Source organism: Danio rerio, chromosome 9 (assembly GCF_049306965.1).
Source record: "Danio rerio strain Tuebingen ecotype United States chromosome 9, GRCz12tu, whole genome shotgun sequence".
In the NCBI taxonomy this organism is placed as follows: domain Eukaryota; kingdom Metazoa; phylum Chordata; class Actinopteri; order Cypriniformes; family Danionidae; genus Danio; species Danio rerio.
In genome coordinates, this window is record NC_133184.1 from 40,644,159 (window position 1) to 40,665,000 (window position 20,842).

The window sequence follows — 20,842 nt, forward strand, 5'->3', positions numbered from 1 at the left end:
TTTCTTATAATCATTGTAAAATACAAAAAAATATTTAAAAATAACTCAATTAGAAAAATTGTATAATAATAATAATAATTATATATATTTTTTATAATTTGTTCTACTAGTTTTGAAATTGTGAAGTTTGCTGATTCACCCAAGATATCTAATGTCAATTCAGTACTATTTGATGTAGTGGCTAATTCATATGAGTTTGTCTGAATGCTCAGTGACGGCTGAGTTTAGCTGTGGGGTTTGGTGCCAAACTTCTTTTTAAAAATCGACTGAACATGTATGAATTAGTACAAATCAGCCACCAAACTGACAAAAAGTAAAATAATTACGCCTCCTTGTGAGATCAGGCTGTATACACACATACATAGTATTAAGTGTGTTTGCACATTTGGCTATATAATTAAATATGTTTAGGTTCTCTTTTTGTCCAAGTGCATCATGGATTTTCCGCCATACTTCAGTCATATTTCGATTTTGGTTTTTCATCTCAAGCCAATTGTGTTGCTTTATTTTACTGATTTCTCTGTATACTGTTACACTGTTAGGGCTTGACATGAACTTTTTTGATCACCAGCCAATGCAGCTAGTAGATTTCCAACATTACTAGCCACTCGCCATTTTCACTAGCCACAATTTTATTGTTGGGAAAATATATTTTATACTAATAAATTTCACTTTGACTTGCTAAAATTACTTGATTTAGATTTTGCATTATCTCCACATGCCTCATTTATTTCACTTTTTGTGTGTCGTGTATGAGCTTGCTCAATGTTCATGAGCAAATGGGTCATGGTTTCATATAGCATTACAATGTTTTTATTTCACATCATTTTCAGAGCTCAAAATGAAGGGTTTACCAAATTTATCTTTGACCACACCACACATAAACAATTAATTATTTCTAAGCAACAAATTTTAAATGTGTCAAAACAAGCAAAATATAGCTGTATACTATACTTTTTATTTAACAAAACATATGCACAGTAATCTGTTCTGGCTAAAGGTCCCAGATCACCAGACCAGTTAAGTACACATAAATGGGAAGTTAATCTCTCATTAAAGTATATAATATGCAAATAATCTGGTTAAAACGATAAATAAAATGGTTCAAACGAAAGCAACCGGTGCTGCTTACAAAAATACACATCTAGAACTCTTGAAAGCAGCAAGACTGTGGGTGCATGTTGATCACTTTTTGTCTAGTCTATTTAAAAGAGAATCGATCACATCAATTTTGTTTCTAGACACAGTTGCTTCACGCAAGAAAACGAGAGTGCGCCTTACCTCAGCTAGCGCAAGTGATCATCCTCTCATTTGGTAATCACCTGCTTTCTATTGCTTGTGTGAATGCAATTATTTTTGTCAGTCGTTTTGCTTCTCAAATTCTAGGATAACCTTTGCATGCATATTGGTCCATCCTTATTGTCAAACTCTGCTTTTAAGAATTATTATACAGGAAAATTATTTTTAAACCAGCCAAAGTGGCTAGTGGGAGTGTCTGTCTTTCCCACCACTGCTAAAAATCTACTTGCATTTGGCGGGTTGGTGGGTGATAATGTCAAGCCCTGCTGTTACTAAGCAGTGTTATGTTTTGATATTCAACTCTTTCATCTTAAAAGATCAGGGGATGTCGGATTCCTTATGATATGATCCCTTTTAAGAGGACTTGAAACACTTAAAAAAAAAAACTTTCTAAATTATTTGTCTGAACATTGCCGTTGCTTCACTATTGGGAATTCCTCTATATTTTCAAGAAAGTTGTTAGTATCTATTTAATTAATTTTGTAATTAGTTTGTGTGCACATTTTTTAAATAACTTATTTAAACAAAATAGATTTAGTTTCTCTTTTTCGCCTAGTGTGTCAAGGATTTTCAGACATATTCCAGTCATATTTTGATTTATTTGACTGTTTTTCCACCACAAGCCTTTTTTGTTATTTATTTTACCAACTTCTCTGTTCTTTGTACTGTTACTCAGCAGTGTTATGTTTTGATATCCAGCTTTTTATCCAGAATGTTGAATTCCTTATGATATAATCCCTTTTAAGAACACTTGAAACACTTTCTTAGCTTTCTAAAGCCTTTGTCTGAACATTTTCATGGCTACACTATTGGGAATTCCCCTTTAATTCCAAGAATGCCATTAGAATCTATTTAATTTAGTGTGTGTGCACATTTGTCTATATCATTAAATACATTTAGGTAAAATCCATGACAGAATGTCTACAGGAATGTTTTAAAACAACTTATTTAAACAAAATACAGTTTCAGGTTCTCTTTTTGGCAAAGTGCTTAAAGGAATTTCAGCCATATTCCTGTCATATTTTGAATATGACTGTTTCTTATCACAAGCCGTTTCTGTTGATTTATTTACTGTTCTTTGTAGGGTTAGTAAGCAGTGTTATGTTTGATATTCAGCTCTTTCATCTTAAAAGATAAGAGGATGGATATTTGTGATATTTATGATATGATCTCTTTTAAGAGCACTTGAAACACTTTCTCAGCTTTCTAAAGCTTTTGTCTGAACATTGTCATTGCTTCTATTGGGAATTCCTCTATAGTTTCAAGAATGTTGTTAAAGTCTATTTATTTTGTTTACTATTAATATACTGTTCACTATAGGCCATGACAGATACTATACGTCACTGCTGATAGTTAAGTGGACAGAAGTTAAGATTCAGTTTTTTTTTTTTAGCATTTTAATATGAAATCCCCAGTGTTTCAGTAATCTCTGTCCTCTCATGACAGTTCCCTTGCCATCTTCATAAATACTTAATACAGCATAAAGCCTGGCAGAACGCATCAGTCTGCCATTCGCTGACAGCAAGTGATGGATATGGACCTCACGATGCTAATGCTAATGATCCTTCAGTTGGGATTGTGTTAGCATCACTCATGCGCTTCATATTATCAAACCTGCAGTTATAAATCTCTGTGCGCCAAGAGAATAACTTGTTCCTTTTGCATGCATCTGCGTGTTTAATTACCCAGAAAACATTTGTTTGTGTTTAATAGATGTCTTATAGACATGTAAAAATAACTAATGTAGGCTGTCAGGGTGAATCTAATAGACGTCCAACAACCGACCAGTCATCAAATAGATAGGAATGAATGACTACATATGTAAATGTCTATTTTATTTCTAGTTTTGGACTATTGACTGACGACTATTGGATGACTATTGAAACAGCCCAAATCTAGCTTTGTTTGTAGCCAGGATGTCTATGTTTAGATGTCTTTTAGCTTGGTGAGTAATGATGCTGTGTTTTCATTTTTAAAAACAATGCTGCTCAATATGTTTTTGTTTCCCTGTGGAGAGTAGGAGCTTCCCTAAAATTTGTTTCTCTCTGACTCTGTGATGGTGATGCTTTTTTTGAGCCAAGGGCCATTGGCAAGACCAACACACACAAGGGCCCTTCAGACACACAAGAGGCGCTAGACTGAGAGACTGACAGCACGACATATGACATTGCTTTGCATAAAGAATAGGACACTTGAGAGAGAGAGAGAGAGAGAGAGAGAGAGAGAGAGACAGAGAGAGAGAGAGACAGAGAGAGAGAGAGAGACAGAGAGCACGCTGAGGCAGCTGCTGGCTTGAGTTATAGTGACTGGACTGAAAAGTGTGGTGTCCTGGAAAAGTGCAAAGCAGGGGAAGAAGTAAATAAATAAGCTATTTAATCCTGCTTGTTAGAGAAATAAATGTTTTTCAGTGGCATTATTATTATTATTATTTCATATTTTTGGGATTTTTTTTTTTAAATAAAGTTGTTGCCATAGTGCAGGGATCACCAAACTTGTTCCTTGAGGTCCGGTGTCTTGCAGATTTTAGATCCAACCCTATTCAAACACACCTGAACAAGCTAATCGAGGTCTTACTAGGTATACTTGAACACCCAGGCAGGTTTAGACAAGTTAGAGCTAAACCTTGCAGTGCACCGGACCTCCATGAACGAGATTGGTGACCCCTGTCATAGAGCATTCAAATATATAAATATATAATATATTTAAAAAGGTGTCATATTTTAAAGGTGTTATATTTATTTTTTAAACAACACAGTGATGTTTTAACTTCAGAAGACTTAACATTACAATGTTTCAGAAGTATATTTTAAATACAATATTTTTTATTTTATTTTAAACTTTAATTAAATATTACTTGACCTTTATAGAATAAAATAAAGATTAGCATTTTGGATAAACCCATACCTTATTAATATTATTTTTTTTAATTTTTTTTACAGATTATAATTTTTTTTACTCATTACTTTTTTTTAGGTTTTGCGTGAATTAATTCATTGCAATTAAATTTTAATTGTTTCACAGTTTATTGTTTGAAATCTAGTTTTAATTTAATTTAATTTAATTTAATTTTGTTTTGTGTTATTTTGTTTTATTATTTAATAAAATTTTTTATTTAATTTAATTTAGTTTAATTTAATTTGGTTTAGTTAAATTTTAATAAATTTAGTTTAGTAGTAATTTAATTTATAATTTAATTTAATTACATTTTTAATTTAATTTAATTTAATATAATTTTATTTTGTGTGTTTTGATTTGTTTAATTTAGTGAAGTGTAGCGCAGCTTAGTTTAATTTAACTTTTTTTGTTTTAATATTTTATTTTATTTTATTTAATTACTTTTTTATTTTGTTTTGTTATCTAATTTAGTTGTATTTAAGTTTTTTATTCAACTTTTTTATTTAATTTAATTTAGTTTATTTTAGTTAAGTTTAATTTTGTTATTTGATTTATTTAGTTTATTTTAATTTTTGTTTTATTTATTTTTTTATTTTACTTTGTGTAGTTAAGTGTAATTTAATTAGTTTTATTATTTAATTTAATTAAATAAAATGTTAATTTATTTTATTTTATTTACTTTTATTTTATTCTATTTTGTGTTGTTTAGTTTTAATTAAATAGTTTTTATTAATTAATTTAATTTTGCTTAATTTAATTTAATTTAGTTCAATTTAATGTGATGTGTAGTTTAGTTTAATTTTATTATTTAATTTAATTTTATTTATTATCATTTTATTTAATTTTTATTCTATATTTAATTTAATTTAGTTTTATTTAATTAAGTGTGGTTTCAGTAAATTTAAATTTATTTAATTATTTTTTTTATTTAACTCAATTTAATTTAATTTAATATTTTTAAATTTAATATAATTTAATTTTTAATTTCAACTTTAATCAGTCATTAACCGTTCTCATTTTTATTTATTGTTTGTTTCTACTTCTTTCTACTTCTTTCTACTTCTTTTTTTATAGAATATTTTTATTTAGTTGGTGTTATACAACTGGAAATAACAAATTACAAAATCTGGTCTTCACAGCCAATTAAAACATTGTCAAACCAGGAGGAAAGAGAATATGAAATATCCAGTAACAGAGCAAAGTGATTCATTTAAAAATCTCTTAATTTACTGACACTGATAACCCTACATTAATAAATTCAATAACAATTCTTTTCAGTTTGTTCATGATACCTAACACAAACCCAACCTTAAAGCATTAACCTAGTATCTTCGATGAAGCCCCGTCTATCTGATCCACTGATAACAGAGAAACCCTGAGCTAGCAGCACAGATGCAGATAGTGTGTGAGATACGGCTGTGTGTCAGTCACACTCCGAGGGCGGCAGAACCCTCAGCCGAGGCATGCTGGGAGACCGTTCACATCGGGCCCAGGCTGTGTGTTGCTGTGGCAACGGCTCTGCTCTTTGGCGGGGGAGTCCTGGCATGGAGTGCCAGCCGTCCCCCCTCTCCTCCCGCACCGGCTTGCTTTTGGCAGGCAGACACGACTAAGAGTGCACAGGGAAGCGTTTGCCTTCAGACAACCACAAAACCGGCTCTGCACTTTTAGGTAAGGGCTTTGATTTTTCTAATAGGTTGGTCAGACAGACAGTGTCTCTTTAGCTAAAGTGGTAACCCTGGTCTAAATAACAGGCTCATGGTGTGTTTGCACTTGTGGAGTGATACAGTAAAACCCTGAGCTGACTGTGTTGCATGTTTGCTGAAAATGAAACATGTTGACTTTCATTTCAACCGTGTCTGAAGAGGAAAAGGACTAAACAACCGATCTGTGCAGTGCAATATATTTATCTTAGCATGTGCTTGGTTGTGTTTGTTCTACTTTTGTGGGTATTATGCCTGATGTCTCTGGGATGTGAGCTATTGTGTGCTGATCAGCAATCTGAGCACATCTTTTGCAGACGGGTGTGGACAGACACACAGAGGGGGGGAGAGAGGGGGGATGCTGGCCAGACGCACCAGCACATCTGTCAGACACAAAAGACTGGCCAGGTTTGTACTGAAAGTCAACCTGTAGTGACAGTGCTGATGATAAGTCCTCCTCTGAATTGTTTTTTCTTTTTTAAATATTTCCCAAATGATGTTTAAAGGTGCAAGAACATTTTTACAGTATGTCTGATAATATTTTTTCTTCTGGAGAAAATCTTATTTGTTTTATTTCAGCTAAAATAAAAGCAGTTTTTATTTTTTTTTAAAAACATTTTAAAGTCAAAATTATTAGCCTCTTTAAGCAATTTTATTTTTCAATTGTCTATGGAACAAAGCATCGTTATAGAATAAGTTGCCTAAATACCCTAACCCACTTAATTAACCTAATTAAGCCTTTAAATTTCACTTTGAGCTGTATGGTAGTGTCTTAAAAAATATTTAGTAAAATATGTACTGTCTTCATGGCAAAGATAAAATACATCAGTTATTAGAAATGAGTTATTAAAACTATTATGTTCAGAAATGTGTTGACATCGTCTTTCCGGTAAACAGAAATTGGGGAAAAAATAGAGGGGGGCTAATATATCAGGGGGGCTAATAATTCTGACTTTAACTGTATATGGTGTATGATTGGAGTAGGTGGTTGAGGAGAGAGAGAGGGAGAGAAAGAGGGAGAGGTGTACAGACGCATAGAGAAATGACTGGTCATTTATTTACATATATTTGTTTGTTTTGTCTGGGAACGACTACGAGAGTGAGAGAGAGCTAAATATGTATAAGTGAATCGATTTGCTCGGTCTCTGGTCATTTCATATTCTCTGCCCTCCTGCTGAGTCATGCAGTAATTGGCTGTCAAGATCAGTTTATGTATATTGTTATTTCAAATTCATATTTCATTGTAAACGTTTTTTTTTCATGAAATAATGCAGTTTGTTAGATTTTTCAGCAGCTATATTTATAGATGAAAGCACTGGAGAGACAAAGCACAATTTAGTTATTATTAATAATATATAATCATCCTAATATTCTGGCAAGCCATTGGACAACAGTGGTTAGTTCTATATGTCCAGATCCAGATTGGAAATCGGGCCCGTTCACGTGGTTTCAGAATTGGATGTTACCTAGTTATGTGGTGGCACAGAGTTAGACTTCTTTCTTGACTTCACACAGAAACAGCAACGCATGCGGCATGACATCACTTTGTTGCAGAGATGCTATTGGTTAAATGCCGGCAAAGTAGAACACAGAAAGCAGAAAGCACAAGTATGTCTGTGATCTAGAGCTATTATAAAGTTGATTACGACATTGCCATAGCAAACTGTGAGATATGTAAACTTGGCATTACCTACCGGGTATTTAAAGTTGAGGTTCTCTGTTTTTATATTAGAGTTTTTTTTATATTTACTGTTTCCCTGATGTCCAAAGGTGAAGAATTGATGTTAGTTAGAGTATTACTTGATTGTTCAAGCTACCTCACAGAAGTGCTTTGTTTGTTAACGGAGTTGTTAAATGTTAAAATAAGGTAAGTTAAATAATAAATAGGGAACATCCTGGATCTGTTTCTTCACTCTTCCTTATTCTTTATATATTATAGAAGTATCGAATTGGGTTACGGTATCAGTAGATACTCCAAATCATATGACTCGGACTCAAAGGCAAAAAACCTGTTCGGGACATCCCTAGTTAGTTCTGTAGCCAATCAAAAAAAATCCCAGTTTTTTTGATATTTAAAAAAATAAAAAGCTACTTTTATTCCAGCTAAACTAAAAGAAACCAGATTTTTTTTCTAGAAGAAAAAATATTACATGATCTACTGTGAAAGTTTTCTTTCTTTATTAAACAACAATTGGGAAACATTTGAGAAAGTATTAAAATTTCACAAGTGGGCTAGTAATTTTGATTTCAACTGCAAATATGCATATACACGTCATATTTTGAAAAAGTGAGTGAGAAAGTTATTGAAATATCAGAATAATAGGGTTGACATATAAGTCTACTATTGGTACAAATTAATGACAAAAAAAAAAATACGGTCACACTTTATTTTGATGGTCCGTTTGTTGAATTGAAGTTACCATGCATCTACATGCCAACAAGTTCTCTTTAGATTATAAGTAGACTTTAAGGTTGGGGTTAGTGTAAGTTGACATGTACTTGCAAAGATTCTTGTTGTCGGTTAAATGTCTGTTGGAGCAGTATCAGCCCATATTAAGCAGACAGTCTACTAATACTTAAATCATCAAAATAAAGTGTTACCAAAATTGCATGCCTTCCTGAATTTTCCACCAGAGGAAGTGACATCACATGCTTGGGTACAGTCCTTTAAATTATGCCATATTTTTGTTTAAATTGTTTAAATTACTTATTTAAAATGAGATGAAACAAGCAACACAACTCTTAAGATTTTTTGGGGGCAACTTAATTGTTTAATGTTTACTCCACTTATATGTGTTGACTTTGTAGATTTGTGTTGGCACAAGAAAGCATTAGTTTGCAACATCAAGCAGCATAACCAGATGTTTTTAACATCTACAAATCAATGGAAATGAACGAGACCGGAAGTCTCAAGCCAAAAAGAATCAAAAGGCTGCGCCAACTCGTTCGTATAGAATAAGGTCAATAAATTCTTGGTTTGATTGTGTATATTTACATTTAAACTTTTACAGATAATGATGCTATACTCTTAGACTTACTCTCAGAGTGCAAATTACAGGGGGGATTGGGGGATGACCCCCTAATTAACGCTTGATCCTCCCTGAAGGATGTCAAAACAAGATATATGGGGGGGTCAGCTTTGAAAAATAGTTCACTTATTAATCAGGGGTGGCCACAGTGGAATGAACCACCAATAATTAAAATAATTGATAATATAAATATGCATTTGACCACCCTACAGTTCATACTGTTGTGAATGCATAATCATGCCAATCAGTCTATGTGAGAAAAAAATTGATTACAATTACAGATAGACATCGTAAGTGTTTACAATATGATTTTCTCGTAAAATATGTGTTTGTATCTGCATATAACCTTAAAGTAAAGTCAAATTAGATGCAGTTTGTATAGTTTGACCTACAGTAACATCTGAAATAGCTAATCAGAGGATACTATAGGTCATAATACACCTTCAAAACACTGAAAACTTAAATATGTTTTATTATTAAACTAGATGTAATTAAAAATAAATACATAATGACCAAAGCATGTATTACATAAACTAACCAAAAAAAAGTTTACTTTTAGGTTATGCTTAGTCATACTCTTAAACTTTTTAGGCTCTGTTTTAACAATCAAGGCGCAAAGTCTAAAGCGCATGGCACAAATGCATTAACCTTATAGTCAGCGCCCCGACACGGACGCTTTGGGGTACTGTTCAGCAGTCATTCAGATTGTTGTTTTTCAATGGGAAACTTATAAAGAATGTATTTGCTCAATTCTGTGTAAGTTGTACAGAAAACGCTTATTAGATATGGAGTACATATCATCTTAATAATAACAACACACACACACGCATTTATTGTGTTTGAATCCACATCATTTTTTATATGGATGGAACTTTAAGGACTGAAAAACACCGTTTGCACCAAGGTGCATACAGGGTCATGATTATTCTTAATGAGTTATGGGAGTGTTTTGAGCATAACGTACATTAAAACAATCAGAGTCTCAGCTCCCATTTCCATTAAGCGTCAGTTGCGTCACGCCATGGCACATTTGCTATTTACATAACATAATTCGTAAGTGGAAAAGGATAAAGAAAGAGCCTTTTTCATTTGGCCTCTTTACTTTCTCATGACTTTTTTTTACTTTTACACTACATTTTACTCCTTTACTTTCCTGGATAAGTAAATGGTGTTGTATGCACTCCACTGAAGACATCCATTAGCCTACATATTTAATTTTGTTTTTTAAGCGCAAAAGTTTGTTTCCAAACAATTTTTAAATTCAGTTCTAATTTCCAGCAAATAAATAAATGAATCAATAATAACGAAGTGTGGTCAAAAAACTGAATTTTATCCAAACACACATCCTATTCTTATGCAATATATGGTGATGCATACTTCTCCAAAACCCGACAGATGGACAAATCTAAGCTTGTTTTTATTAAAACAAATAGAAATGTGCATATAATAAATATAACTGCTAATAATAATAACATTATACAATTGTAATTTGTCATGAATAAACTGACCCCCCCCCCATTTGTTGTATTATATTAATCAGTTTATTTTATTTCATTTGTAAAGGTATTGTTGTACTTTGTGTGTACTAAGCAATTTGTAAGCATTTAAGTCGCACAACTAACATGCTCTGTGCTGGATTTTAGACCTGCTTCCAGCTGGTTAGTTGCGCTGTCTATTTTAGTTCTTTAAAATAGCAACATGCCAACGATGTGCCTTAACACACCTTCTTTCTAGATCAGAACACCCATGAGTCCACAAAGCAGCGCACATAGATTTACTATTTAAACAACGTGGCGCAAAGTGGAAAAATTAGGGTTGTGCTGGTCTAAAAATAGCAACAAATCATGAAAAACACATCTTGCGCCTTATTGTGCCAGGTGTATGGTAGAGCCCTTAGTATAAAACATGTATTTTATAAACATTCTAACATTTGTGGATATTTACTTATAGAGTAAGTGTTTATAAAGATAAAAAAAGTGATTCTGGGACTGGCTTGAATCTTTTTTTAATGAAAGGGTTGATCTAGTACTCCAAACAAGTTTAAAAAAGAATCTTCTCAACAAAAGAGAAGATGTTCCGCACATAACGGCTTACATTTTTGTTTTGTTCATCACATAAGGCTATTGTATAACCTCAAAAAACTTGTCCAAATGATTTGTGTGCTAGTTTTATGATACTTTAATGCTGCTTTTAAGTTAGAGCAACCAAGTTATTATTCTAAAAAACATAAAATCTGTTTGGAACAACATAAGTGAAAAAGGCCGAATTGTAATTTTAGAGTGAACTATTTAATGTGGCTCTCCTCTGGTCTAAGTCTGACCGCGAGTTGATGGTGTACCGTGAACTTGAGTCTGCGTGGGTGAACGTTATTCTAATGGGATCTGAACAAAACTCTTTTTCTTTTCAGTGTGTGTTGGTGTGTGTGTGTTCGAGTGGGTGGGCGGAAGCTGGGGCTGTAAGGTGGGTGGAAATTGTGCCTGAAAAGTGCACAAGAAACAAAAGCGATGCATTGCTGACTCCCATCATGCAGTCTGTTTGCACTGGAGAGAGAGTGGGAGTAGCAAATGGCCCTTAATCACTTCGCATCTCTTCAGAAAGCTTTGACGTAAGCCTTGCTGCAATGTTTTTCTCCGTCGGTGCTAATGTGTCAGCCTCGTGTCTGAGCACATGTTAGCTGATCAGCTTCGATTAAACGGGAAAGTCTTGTCTCGTGTCTGCATGTTATGCGATTAATATTGCAAATACAACAAAGATTGAGCATTCTGCTATGGCTTGTTGAGGTTTTGGGACACGTATAAAGCATACTCCTACACAGTGCCTACACATTTGTTTTTAAGTGCTGCCTTTGGCAAGGATCAGCTATAGATGATGGCCATTCGTGAAGTTAAAATCAGACTATTGATGCCACTGAAATTCATCTCTTCATCTCAGATGTGTGGAAAGAAAGCAGCAAGTGTGTTAGTGTCTTAAAGAGCTGCGAGTTACTTTTAATAGCGCTGTTTTAAAGTGAAAGCTATCCCTGGACGCGTGTTGCCAGCCAATCCGTGGGCTGTTTTCCGCCCGCTGCTTAATCGGTTTCAGTCTCCTCTTATACCTTCCCAATCTGCTGTTTCCATGACAATTTACTCGCTCAAAGCGCTGCCAATTTTCTTGCCGTGTTCACTGTTGAGAGTGTTTTCCTTAGTTTTATGTGCCCTGAGTCGGAGGTTTAAATTAATATGCTCTAAAAGGACAGAGATAAGACTGAATTACATGCTAGAAGTTCACTTTATTTGGTATGAAATATTATTTAGGCAAACTGCAGACTAAATTTAATAATGTATTTAATACAGGGTTGTCTAGCTGCTGATATTTCATATGTATTCTGTAACAGTGTTTCTTTACTAAAGTGAAAAGTGATCAATAATAAAAAAAAAATTTTAATTAAATGACTTGTCTCAGGTTTTCCCCAGTTTGATGTCAAACGTGTCTATTATTTAACCCAAATAATTTAATCACTAAAGTAAACTTTGTATCAGGTCTCTGTCCACATACAGTATCATGTTCTTCAGTAATGGATAGTGTAGTCCAGGGCTTGTCAATCTCCGGACTGAAGAGCAGCACTCTACACGACAGTACCAGAAAAGAAAAAAAAAATCACACACCTCCTGTGCAAGCAGGTGGTCAAGTGTGAAGTTACCTAGCTTGAAGCTATTTTCAGGTGCTGTGTAATATAAAAGTAATAATAGTATAGTTCCTAGAATTATCGGCCTAGAAAATGGCAGCGTTTCATTTTCTTAGTACACTTTGGCACTGCACAGAAGAGTCAGTTTTATGCTACTGGTCTAATTCAATTTAATGATTTATGCTAAGCTAAGTTAAAAGTCTTCCCACCAGGCTGGGAGATTGGCTGAGCTGAATGGATTAAAAACTGTTAAAACTCGTGTGTGTAACTCTAGGGGACTTGTAAAATGAGCCTTATTAAGTGTTCCTTTATGTTAGAGATGCCCAAAGTTGGCCCATGGTAACCTTTGATTTGGCCCACCATCCCATCTGAGAAGAGAGGAAGAACTGTCATTTCAAATATAATGTAACCGTTTGTTTTATTGCTTAGCTACAAAAAAGACAACTGAAATAAAATGATTCAGTTTAATGTTATTACTGGGATAACTGGGAATAGAATACAACCAGGAACTATGTTTCTAACTACAGCTCTAGAAATGTAGTTGCAATCAAGTTTGCGAATGTTCATTGGAGCAATGGATTTGGGAAACGTCAAACCAACAAACTATGTTTGTAACAGCAGAACTTGCGACCTTAGTTGGCTAACGATGATTTTCAGAAACTGACCCCTGATCAGCTATTCTAGCTGCAGAGTTGAACCAATTGCACTTCATTACTGTATCTTTGTCTCGACTACAAATCAATACATTAGAATAATTTCTGATAATGAGTCATCTAACACTAAAGATTAAAATCATGGCTCAACAATCACTTGAATTAATAAAAATTTAGAATATATTAAAATACAAAAAGTTACATTGAAATGGTGTATTTACCTCAACCTTGATGATCATTTCATGAGCGTTGACATGAACACTTCTGTTGCTTGTAGTGGTCTGTGTTTGTTTAACTCTGAGAATGACCTTGTCAAAATTGTTTCAAATGGTTTAATATTTATTGTCAACATCATTAAGGGCTTTAATTGTGTGTGTGTGTGTGTGTGTGTGTGTGTGTATGACATTGTGTGGGATGCCGGAGCTGCTCACAGTGTCATTCAGTCTCATTCTCTTGTCGAGCTCATCGTATCTCTTTGTGAGCATTGTTAGGCTTATTGAGTGGTTAAAGAAGTGTGTGTAAAGAAATCCTCTTTGGACTTATGGAGAAAGTATGTGTGAACGTTTTGCTGTATTCGTGCTCATATGAGGGTGTGTGTGTGTGTGTCGCACAGAGCAAGTGTCGGCGCGGATCGTGCAGGAGGTTACGGCTGAAGCAGTAGCGGTACTGAAGGGAGAGCAGGAGCTGCATCCGGAAACTGCCGTCAGGCTGCCATCAGGTAGGCCTGCAGGAGAGCATCCTGGGATACGTGGAGGTTGACCACACTCTTAAAAGTGTTTTTTTGGGGCTGGTGAGAAATGCAGAGATGAAAAATATAAATGGAAGGCAGTGAAAATGGTACATTTTTAACGTTTAGGTTGTGAATCTTTTTTTGGAGGCCCTTCCAGAAGGCTTAAACTTTATACTGAGGAAGTTTATAGACGCATAATCCTGGGTAGACTTTGTAATTTATTTGTTGCCCTGAGTGATTTCTTCGAGGTTATTAAGAGCAACATCAAATATTCCTTAAAGGAATAGTTAACTTATAAATGAAAAATGTCTTAACTTTATTGATATCATTTTAAATTCACAAATCTATAAAACTCTCTTTCCATCCACTAAACATAAAGGCTAAATCTGAAAATGTTTAGCCATCTTCTAAAGTTTTAGACCAGCATTTTTTTTCTTACAATATTTTTCCAATAATGTACTTTTTATGCACCAATGATGCATTAAAAACAATAAAGACAGATATACTGTATGTTAAAAATCCAATAAATCGAACATTTATACTGCTTAAAATTCAGGTATTCTGTGACAGAAAGAAAATTCCATTTTGCATTTTAAAATGTAAAGAAGTTAGTGATAATATTTCAGAACATTTACCATATTTTTCCTGTAACATTTAAAGGTCAGCATACTTCTACGGTTAATGGGAATGCAAGCACCACAAATTGATCACATTTACATTTAACATACATTTTTATCCAACACAACTTGCATTGTATTCCGCAAGCATAGCATTTTATATACTGCTTAAAGGTGCAGTAGGTGATCTGCCAAAATGCTAAGCGGTAAGCATAATATCTTTGAAACAGTCCCACCAATGCCATTCAAAGCCACACTTTCTAAAATAACGAACGCACACATTCGGTCTGAAATAGCATTACTTGCATGCTATTTCAGACTGAATATTCAGAGTAGCATGGTAAACAATATAGGGAGCGCATCACAGGTTGTCAATGTTCACAAATGAACCACTGTGAATATAAAAGCAACTTCACCTCAGTAAAGCAGGCTAGGTGCAATAGCGCTATTTACTGATGTTTTGTTGTTAAACTAAATAAAATCTACATTATCGATGCTGGAAAAGGTCCCTTATGAAATTGAAAATAGTAACATCAATTTTTCACCGGAAGATTTCAGTGGCTGAGCAACACTTCTGTGTATATAACCCATTTGTAAAACAACTAAATCTACATCAACTTTGTGTGACTAAAATAATTTTCAAACATAACGTTACCTGTATAAACAAAATACTTCAGCCATGGTGCCGTCATTTTTCCAGTGTGAAAAAGTATCTTTAATATTGATTTAGGATTTTACAAGGTTTTGATTCTGCATTTGTTTTTACCTCTATGACTGTTTCGTGTGGATGTCATGAACACTGCAGACGTGCACGCGCAAATGGCGGATCAGCGTCAACGGCTGCACAGTTGTACAAATCTACAGACAGTTAGGGCTTCTTATCAGAATAATGGCAATTGTCAAACTGACAAATTTTAAGTGGATAAACATTTTTTAGTCTTATGCTTTACCCAGAATATAAAAGTACATGTATATATATTTAGATCATTTACTTTAATCATCACTATTGGCATGTGAAGAGACTTTTAACCAGCACAACAGTAAATATTTCCGAAGACAATCACCTACTGCACCTTTAAGTTACACAAAGTTATAATTACACATTTTTTAAGATTTAAAAATGGGTCATTAATTAAGTGTTTCTGTGAATTTATTGAATTAAAACTAATTTATTAAAACCTTTTTACACTACAGACATCACTGCTTCTCATAAACCAAGAAGATTTTCAGTTCATATTCATTTTCAGGAGAACTGTTCCTTTAAATGTTTACATATTTTCATATTTGTCAGACATTGAGATGGAGAGACGTCTTTTGCTTGTTTTATCCCTGTGGTTTGTGATCAGCATTGTCGTCGTGTCAGTTCATTCCTCATGCTGTGGATCGAATCTGTGGAAAGCATCACCACACATCACACTTTCTTTTCCTTCATGATGGCATATCTGCCCTGACAGCTGGCCTGTCCAAGCCTCTCTCTGCTTGGTTTCTGTATTCAACCGCTCCTGGCCATCTCTCGCAGTCTATGTTTGTGTGTGTGTGTGTGTGTATGAGCATTCTCTGTTTTATATGGCTGTGCAAGGTGGACTTTGTTTTTCTTCCTGGTTGTTCTGCATGCTTTCTGTGATGTGTTTTTATGGTTTGGAAAGTTCATTTGTTTGTTGCAACAGTACTTTGCTTTAACATTGGCTTTGTGCTGGCTGTATGGTATGATGCTGAAAGTAAATGTTATGAATGCATGTAAAAATGTGATAATTCATTTTTATAAATCTTTATTTTAGCCAATATAGCAAAAATGAATTGCATAGCATGGCATTTAGATCTTTTTTTTTGTTTTGTTTTACTAAATTGCAAGTCATCCTTTGCAGTCATTCTCATTACATATGCAGTCCAACGCCTCACACGCTGCTTTGTCAGACTTCAAAAGAAAAAGGGAACAATTTTATGCAATCTGTAGCTCCAAGTTTCTCTTGCTGTTCCGGAATTAGTCAGCAAAATTAGATAATGATTTCTGCACTAACACGCTTGATGTTGAGTCGGTCTGTCAGAAAAGCTCAAAGGATTAGAGACGACAAAGTATTCAGCATACCAATCCTAAACCCAGACTCCTCTCTGCTCAGCATATCCTTGGAAAAGACGCACACATACACACACAACCATGCATTCATATCTTTGAGTGGAAATTTTGCATTGAAATCCATTGTTATAAAACCGTTTGCCCCCGGTGCCCCTTAATAAGCAGTTTAATTGCATTTTAAGATACATAGCTGTTTTTGTTCTTGAATGTATTTTTTCTTGTAAACGATGCCCACTGGGGTGATTTTATATGACATTATATGCAACTGTGCATTAATAAGATTTTAAAAAAGGCACATGAAAGCCAACTTGTATTTCCTAACCATGTTCTCTCTACTTCTTTTCATCATTTGCTGCTCATTACTGGTTTTGCCATACAAATGTAATCCAAAAGTTGATTCACTCCAGAATAAGGCTGCGCAATATATCATTTCAGCATCAACATCGAAATGTGTATATGCAATAGACACATCGCAGGATTTAAAATGTTGGGATTATAGTTGAACACCACAACAATTGAGAAAACAATAGATTTGTGATGTAATTGCAAAATATAACCATAACAGAGTGAAACTTTGTGTTTTAAAGACATTTCAAGATAGTTTAAAGCAGTGGTCACCAAACTTGTTGCTGGAGGGCCGGTGTCCTGCAGATTTTAGCTCCAACCCTAATCAAACACACCTGAACAAGCTAGTCAAGGTCTTACTAGGTATACTTGAAACATTCAGTCAGGTGTGTTGAGGCAAGTTGGAGCTAAACCCTGCAGGGACACTGGACCTCCAGGACCGAGATTGGTGACCCCTGGTTTAAAGCATTCACGCACACAAAAAGTACATTTGTAACTTTAATGAAGAATAGTTCTACTGAATTATTAATACAATGAATACTATTTAGGGTTGTTTTACATTTCATTATTGTGAAATGTAAAATAATAGTATTAAATTCTGTGCCTGAATATTGCTTGACTCTCTAGAAAAAACAATATTATTATTGTTATAATTTTTTTAATTCACACCCTTATAAAATCACCCAATTTAAATTTGGTTAAGGTGCGAATTTAAAAAAATTAAAAGGTGTGAAAACACCCTTAAATATTGAATTAGGAAGTAATTTAGAAGCTTGCATTTTCAAAATGTCTCCTACGACCGCTTCTCAATAATCCTATGTATGCAACACAATAAGCATTGGAACATAGCCGCAATTGGGGACGGCATTGTTCTGATCTCAAACATTGTACTGATCTCTGATCTTTGTCTATTTGTTTGCAGTGGAAGACTCCGCAAACCTGCCGCCCTCACCTCCTCCGTCTCCAGCAGCAGAGCATTTCGGGCCTTTGGATCAAGGTAGGGTCATGCTTCATGTGTGTATGGAAAGAGGTGAGGTGTGAAACACACTGAAAGAACTTGAAAAACCACACTTTTTATTTTTTGTTCCCTCCCATGAGTATTCCGGTCACTCTTCGACCTTAAATGAGGGTGTTTTACTGGGAGGACATCTGCTAGTCCCCCCTCTTCCAGGCTGATTTCACCCTTCTCACTGATGCCCGCTTCGATCTGTGGGGCCGGTCCAAAGATTGATGGAGTTGTGTTTGCAGGAACAACTGTGCCTCCTTTGTTGACATCATTCAAGTCAGCCTCCTCTTCCTCATCCGGCATTTCCAGCTCTTAAACATGGCCTCATCTTCATCACCGCTAACTCCGGGAGCTTAAAAAAAAACCACGCCACAGTGACCCCCCCCCCCCTTTCTGGTCCTCCTAACCAATCAATCTCAACCCCCTTTCTTACACCCCGCCCAGTCATAGATCCAGACTCCGCCCTGCATGAAAGCCTGAAACCTTTGAACTGAATGCTGCGCTGTTTCACTTCCAGCTGTTGTTTGCAGGGCTGTCACTGAAACTGTGCTGCATTCAGGTTGCCTGCTCATCCTCTCTCCAAAGCCCCTCTTTAGAGATCTGTTGACTGTTTCAAACCTCTCTCAGTTCCTCTGTGCGTCCTCGTCTGCAGTTTTGCATGTTGTGTTGTGCTGTAGGTGCTGTTCATGTCGAGGGCTTGTGCTCGTTCGTCGTTTTGACTGTGTTAGTCTCTGCTGCCACTGATGGGTCAATGCCATTCTCAGATTACTCTCTGAAGGTGCTTTACTGAACAGGAATGCCTTTAACACTTTCACTAATGCCAAATGCACATAAAGTGGATTCTTAAAGTCAACATCGAATTGATTTATACCGTAAAAGAAAAATGCTGGGTTCCACACAATTCCTACATGTTGTCCCAACACAAAGTTAACTGATTCGTTTTACAAATTTAAGTGGATTGAACATATAACAATTAAGTTGTCCCAAAAAAATCTTAAAAATTGCGTTGTTTCTACTCATTTTTAAAAAAGTAGTTTGAAGAAAGTAGCAGAAGTAATTTTTTGAGTATGGTTAATGTGTTACTTGTGTTATTGAGTACAATTTAAAATAATAGTTGTCATACTTTTTTCTACTTACAAACTGTTTTTTTTTTTTTTTTTTTTTTACATTTGAACAACTTTGTTTTGTTTGGAAGTAATCTTATGGCCCGTTTTCACTGAGTGATACAGTAAGGTGTGGTACGGTATGGGTCAGTACAGGTCACCTTCATCAGGCTTGTGTTTCCACTGCCAAAAGGGTACCAATGGTGGGCGTGGTGGAGTTTCAGTGAACGTCATTCTCACTCAAGGAAATGTCCAAGAAAAGCTGTACAGGTTGTTAACCTATCATATGAGAAGCACTTCTCACAAAACAGAAGCTATACACATAAATATTTGTGTATAAATGTTCATTACTAACGTTTCTATGAACAAGATTTGATTGTAACTGCAGATCAATGATAGGGTGAACCCTCTCATCTGTATCTTTAATCTTCACCAGCACATGTAACCTCTTGTTAGAAAAAATCTGTCATTCCGAGTTCATAATAGTCCAAAAGGTGATGATAATAGCTAAACATGGCAGTTTGTTCATGTTTTAGGTTGCTGAAATAATCATTTGCTTTAGTTTTTTCGTGCTTCACTCTCGCATTTGTCTGTTTTTGAAAGAATCTGATGTCAGAAGCATTTCAATAATCCTGCGCACGTTATTATCATCAGCTCAAGAATTTTGTTATTTCAAATTAGATGCGCAGCTTGCGCATGAAAGAAAGTGAAACCGGGTAGAAAAGTGAAGCAGGGTAGATTCTGCTCTTCTACTTGGCTTTGTGGCTGTTCATCAAGACGACAGGGTTTGTTTGAGCTCGGGTCGACCATGGCTTGTTATTGTATGTGTCTATTACGGTGTAATGTCTCGGCTGTGGATTTAAAAGTGCCACTTTCTTTTTTTTTTCTTCTCCTATCTTCGCAGATGACATATCGCTGTAAACCGATAGCCTTCAGCTGCGTGTCTTGCTCTGCCTTTTGGTACCCTTTTGTTGTGCTACAATAGGTACCCTTTCAAAAGGGTACCCAAAAAGTGGTACAGTATAGACAGTAGAAACGGCCATAAAAGCGTACCAAACCGCACCGTACCACTCAGTGGAAACAGGCCTATACCCAGAGAGTCCTATTTTTTGGACAATAGGCAAAGTTTTTTTTTTGTAAGCATGAAAAAGTGCAATAAAGATTTATTAAATTTGAAAAGATTTATTAAAAGGTTAAATTTGAAAACGTGTATGCTTACAACTAGAGTTTGCTTGTTTTGCACATTTAAAATATGTGGCTAAAAATAATGAATTTTAATAAAAGTATTTTAATGTTTAAAAGTCTGAAATTTTAGTAATAATAGTCTTAAAAATGCGTTAAAGTCTTACATTTTAAATTTGATTTGTTGAAACCCGCATAAACTCTGTTTGAATTTTACATTATTTTTGCAGGTCAGAGTAAGTGTGATATTTCATATTTATATAAACATATTTGCTATACTCTTAATGACAATGAAACATTATTTCACCAATGTTTTGACATTGTACTTTCACACAAGTTATAAGAAACATTAAAGTTTCTTACAGTTAGTATATTTTCTATGTATTTGCAACAAACCATTCAAGTTCAAAAACTAATCCTAATAAATACTGTAAACTTAATCCATTCGAGTAAATTTAAGCAATTTGAGCACAGTAAACCCCAATAAATGAAGAGAACTCAAACCAACCGAGTAAAGTAATAGTAATAGGTTACGCAACTCATAC

General features: G+C 34.8%; 1 protein-coding gene across 50 annotated transcripts in view; it reads left to right on the forward strand.

Annotated features, from left to right (window-relative positions):
• Positions 1–20,842, forward strand: part of map2 (microtubule-associated protein 2) — a 208,839-nt gene that overhangs the window by 145,509 nt on the left and 42,488 nt on the right. For 27 of the 50 annotated variants that reach the window (XM_009304861.4, XM_009304864.4, XM_009304863.4 and 24 more), the window contains exons 5-6: positions 13,854–13,958; positions 17,929–18,003. In XM_009304861.4, coding sequence (XP_009303136.1) covers positions 13,854–13,958; positions 17,929–18,003 — 180 coding nt within the window. Of the gene's footprint in view, positions 1–5,779; positions 5,863–13,853; positions 13,959–17,928; positions 18,004–20,842 lie in introns of those variants that run through there. The other 23 variants (XM_073912954.1, XM_073912958.1, XM_073912964.1 and 20 more) reach the window with 2 other exon arrangements.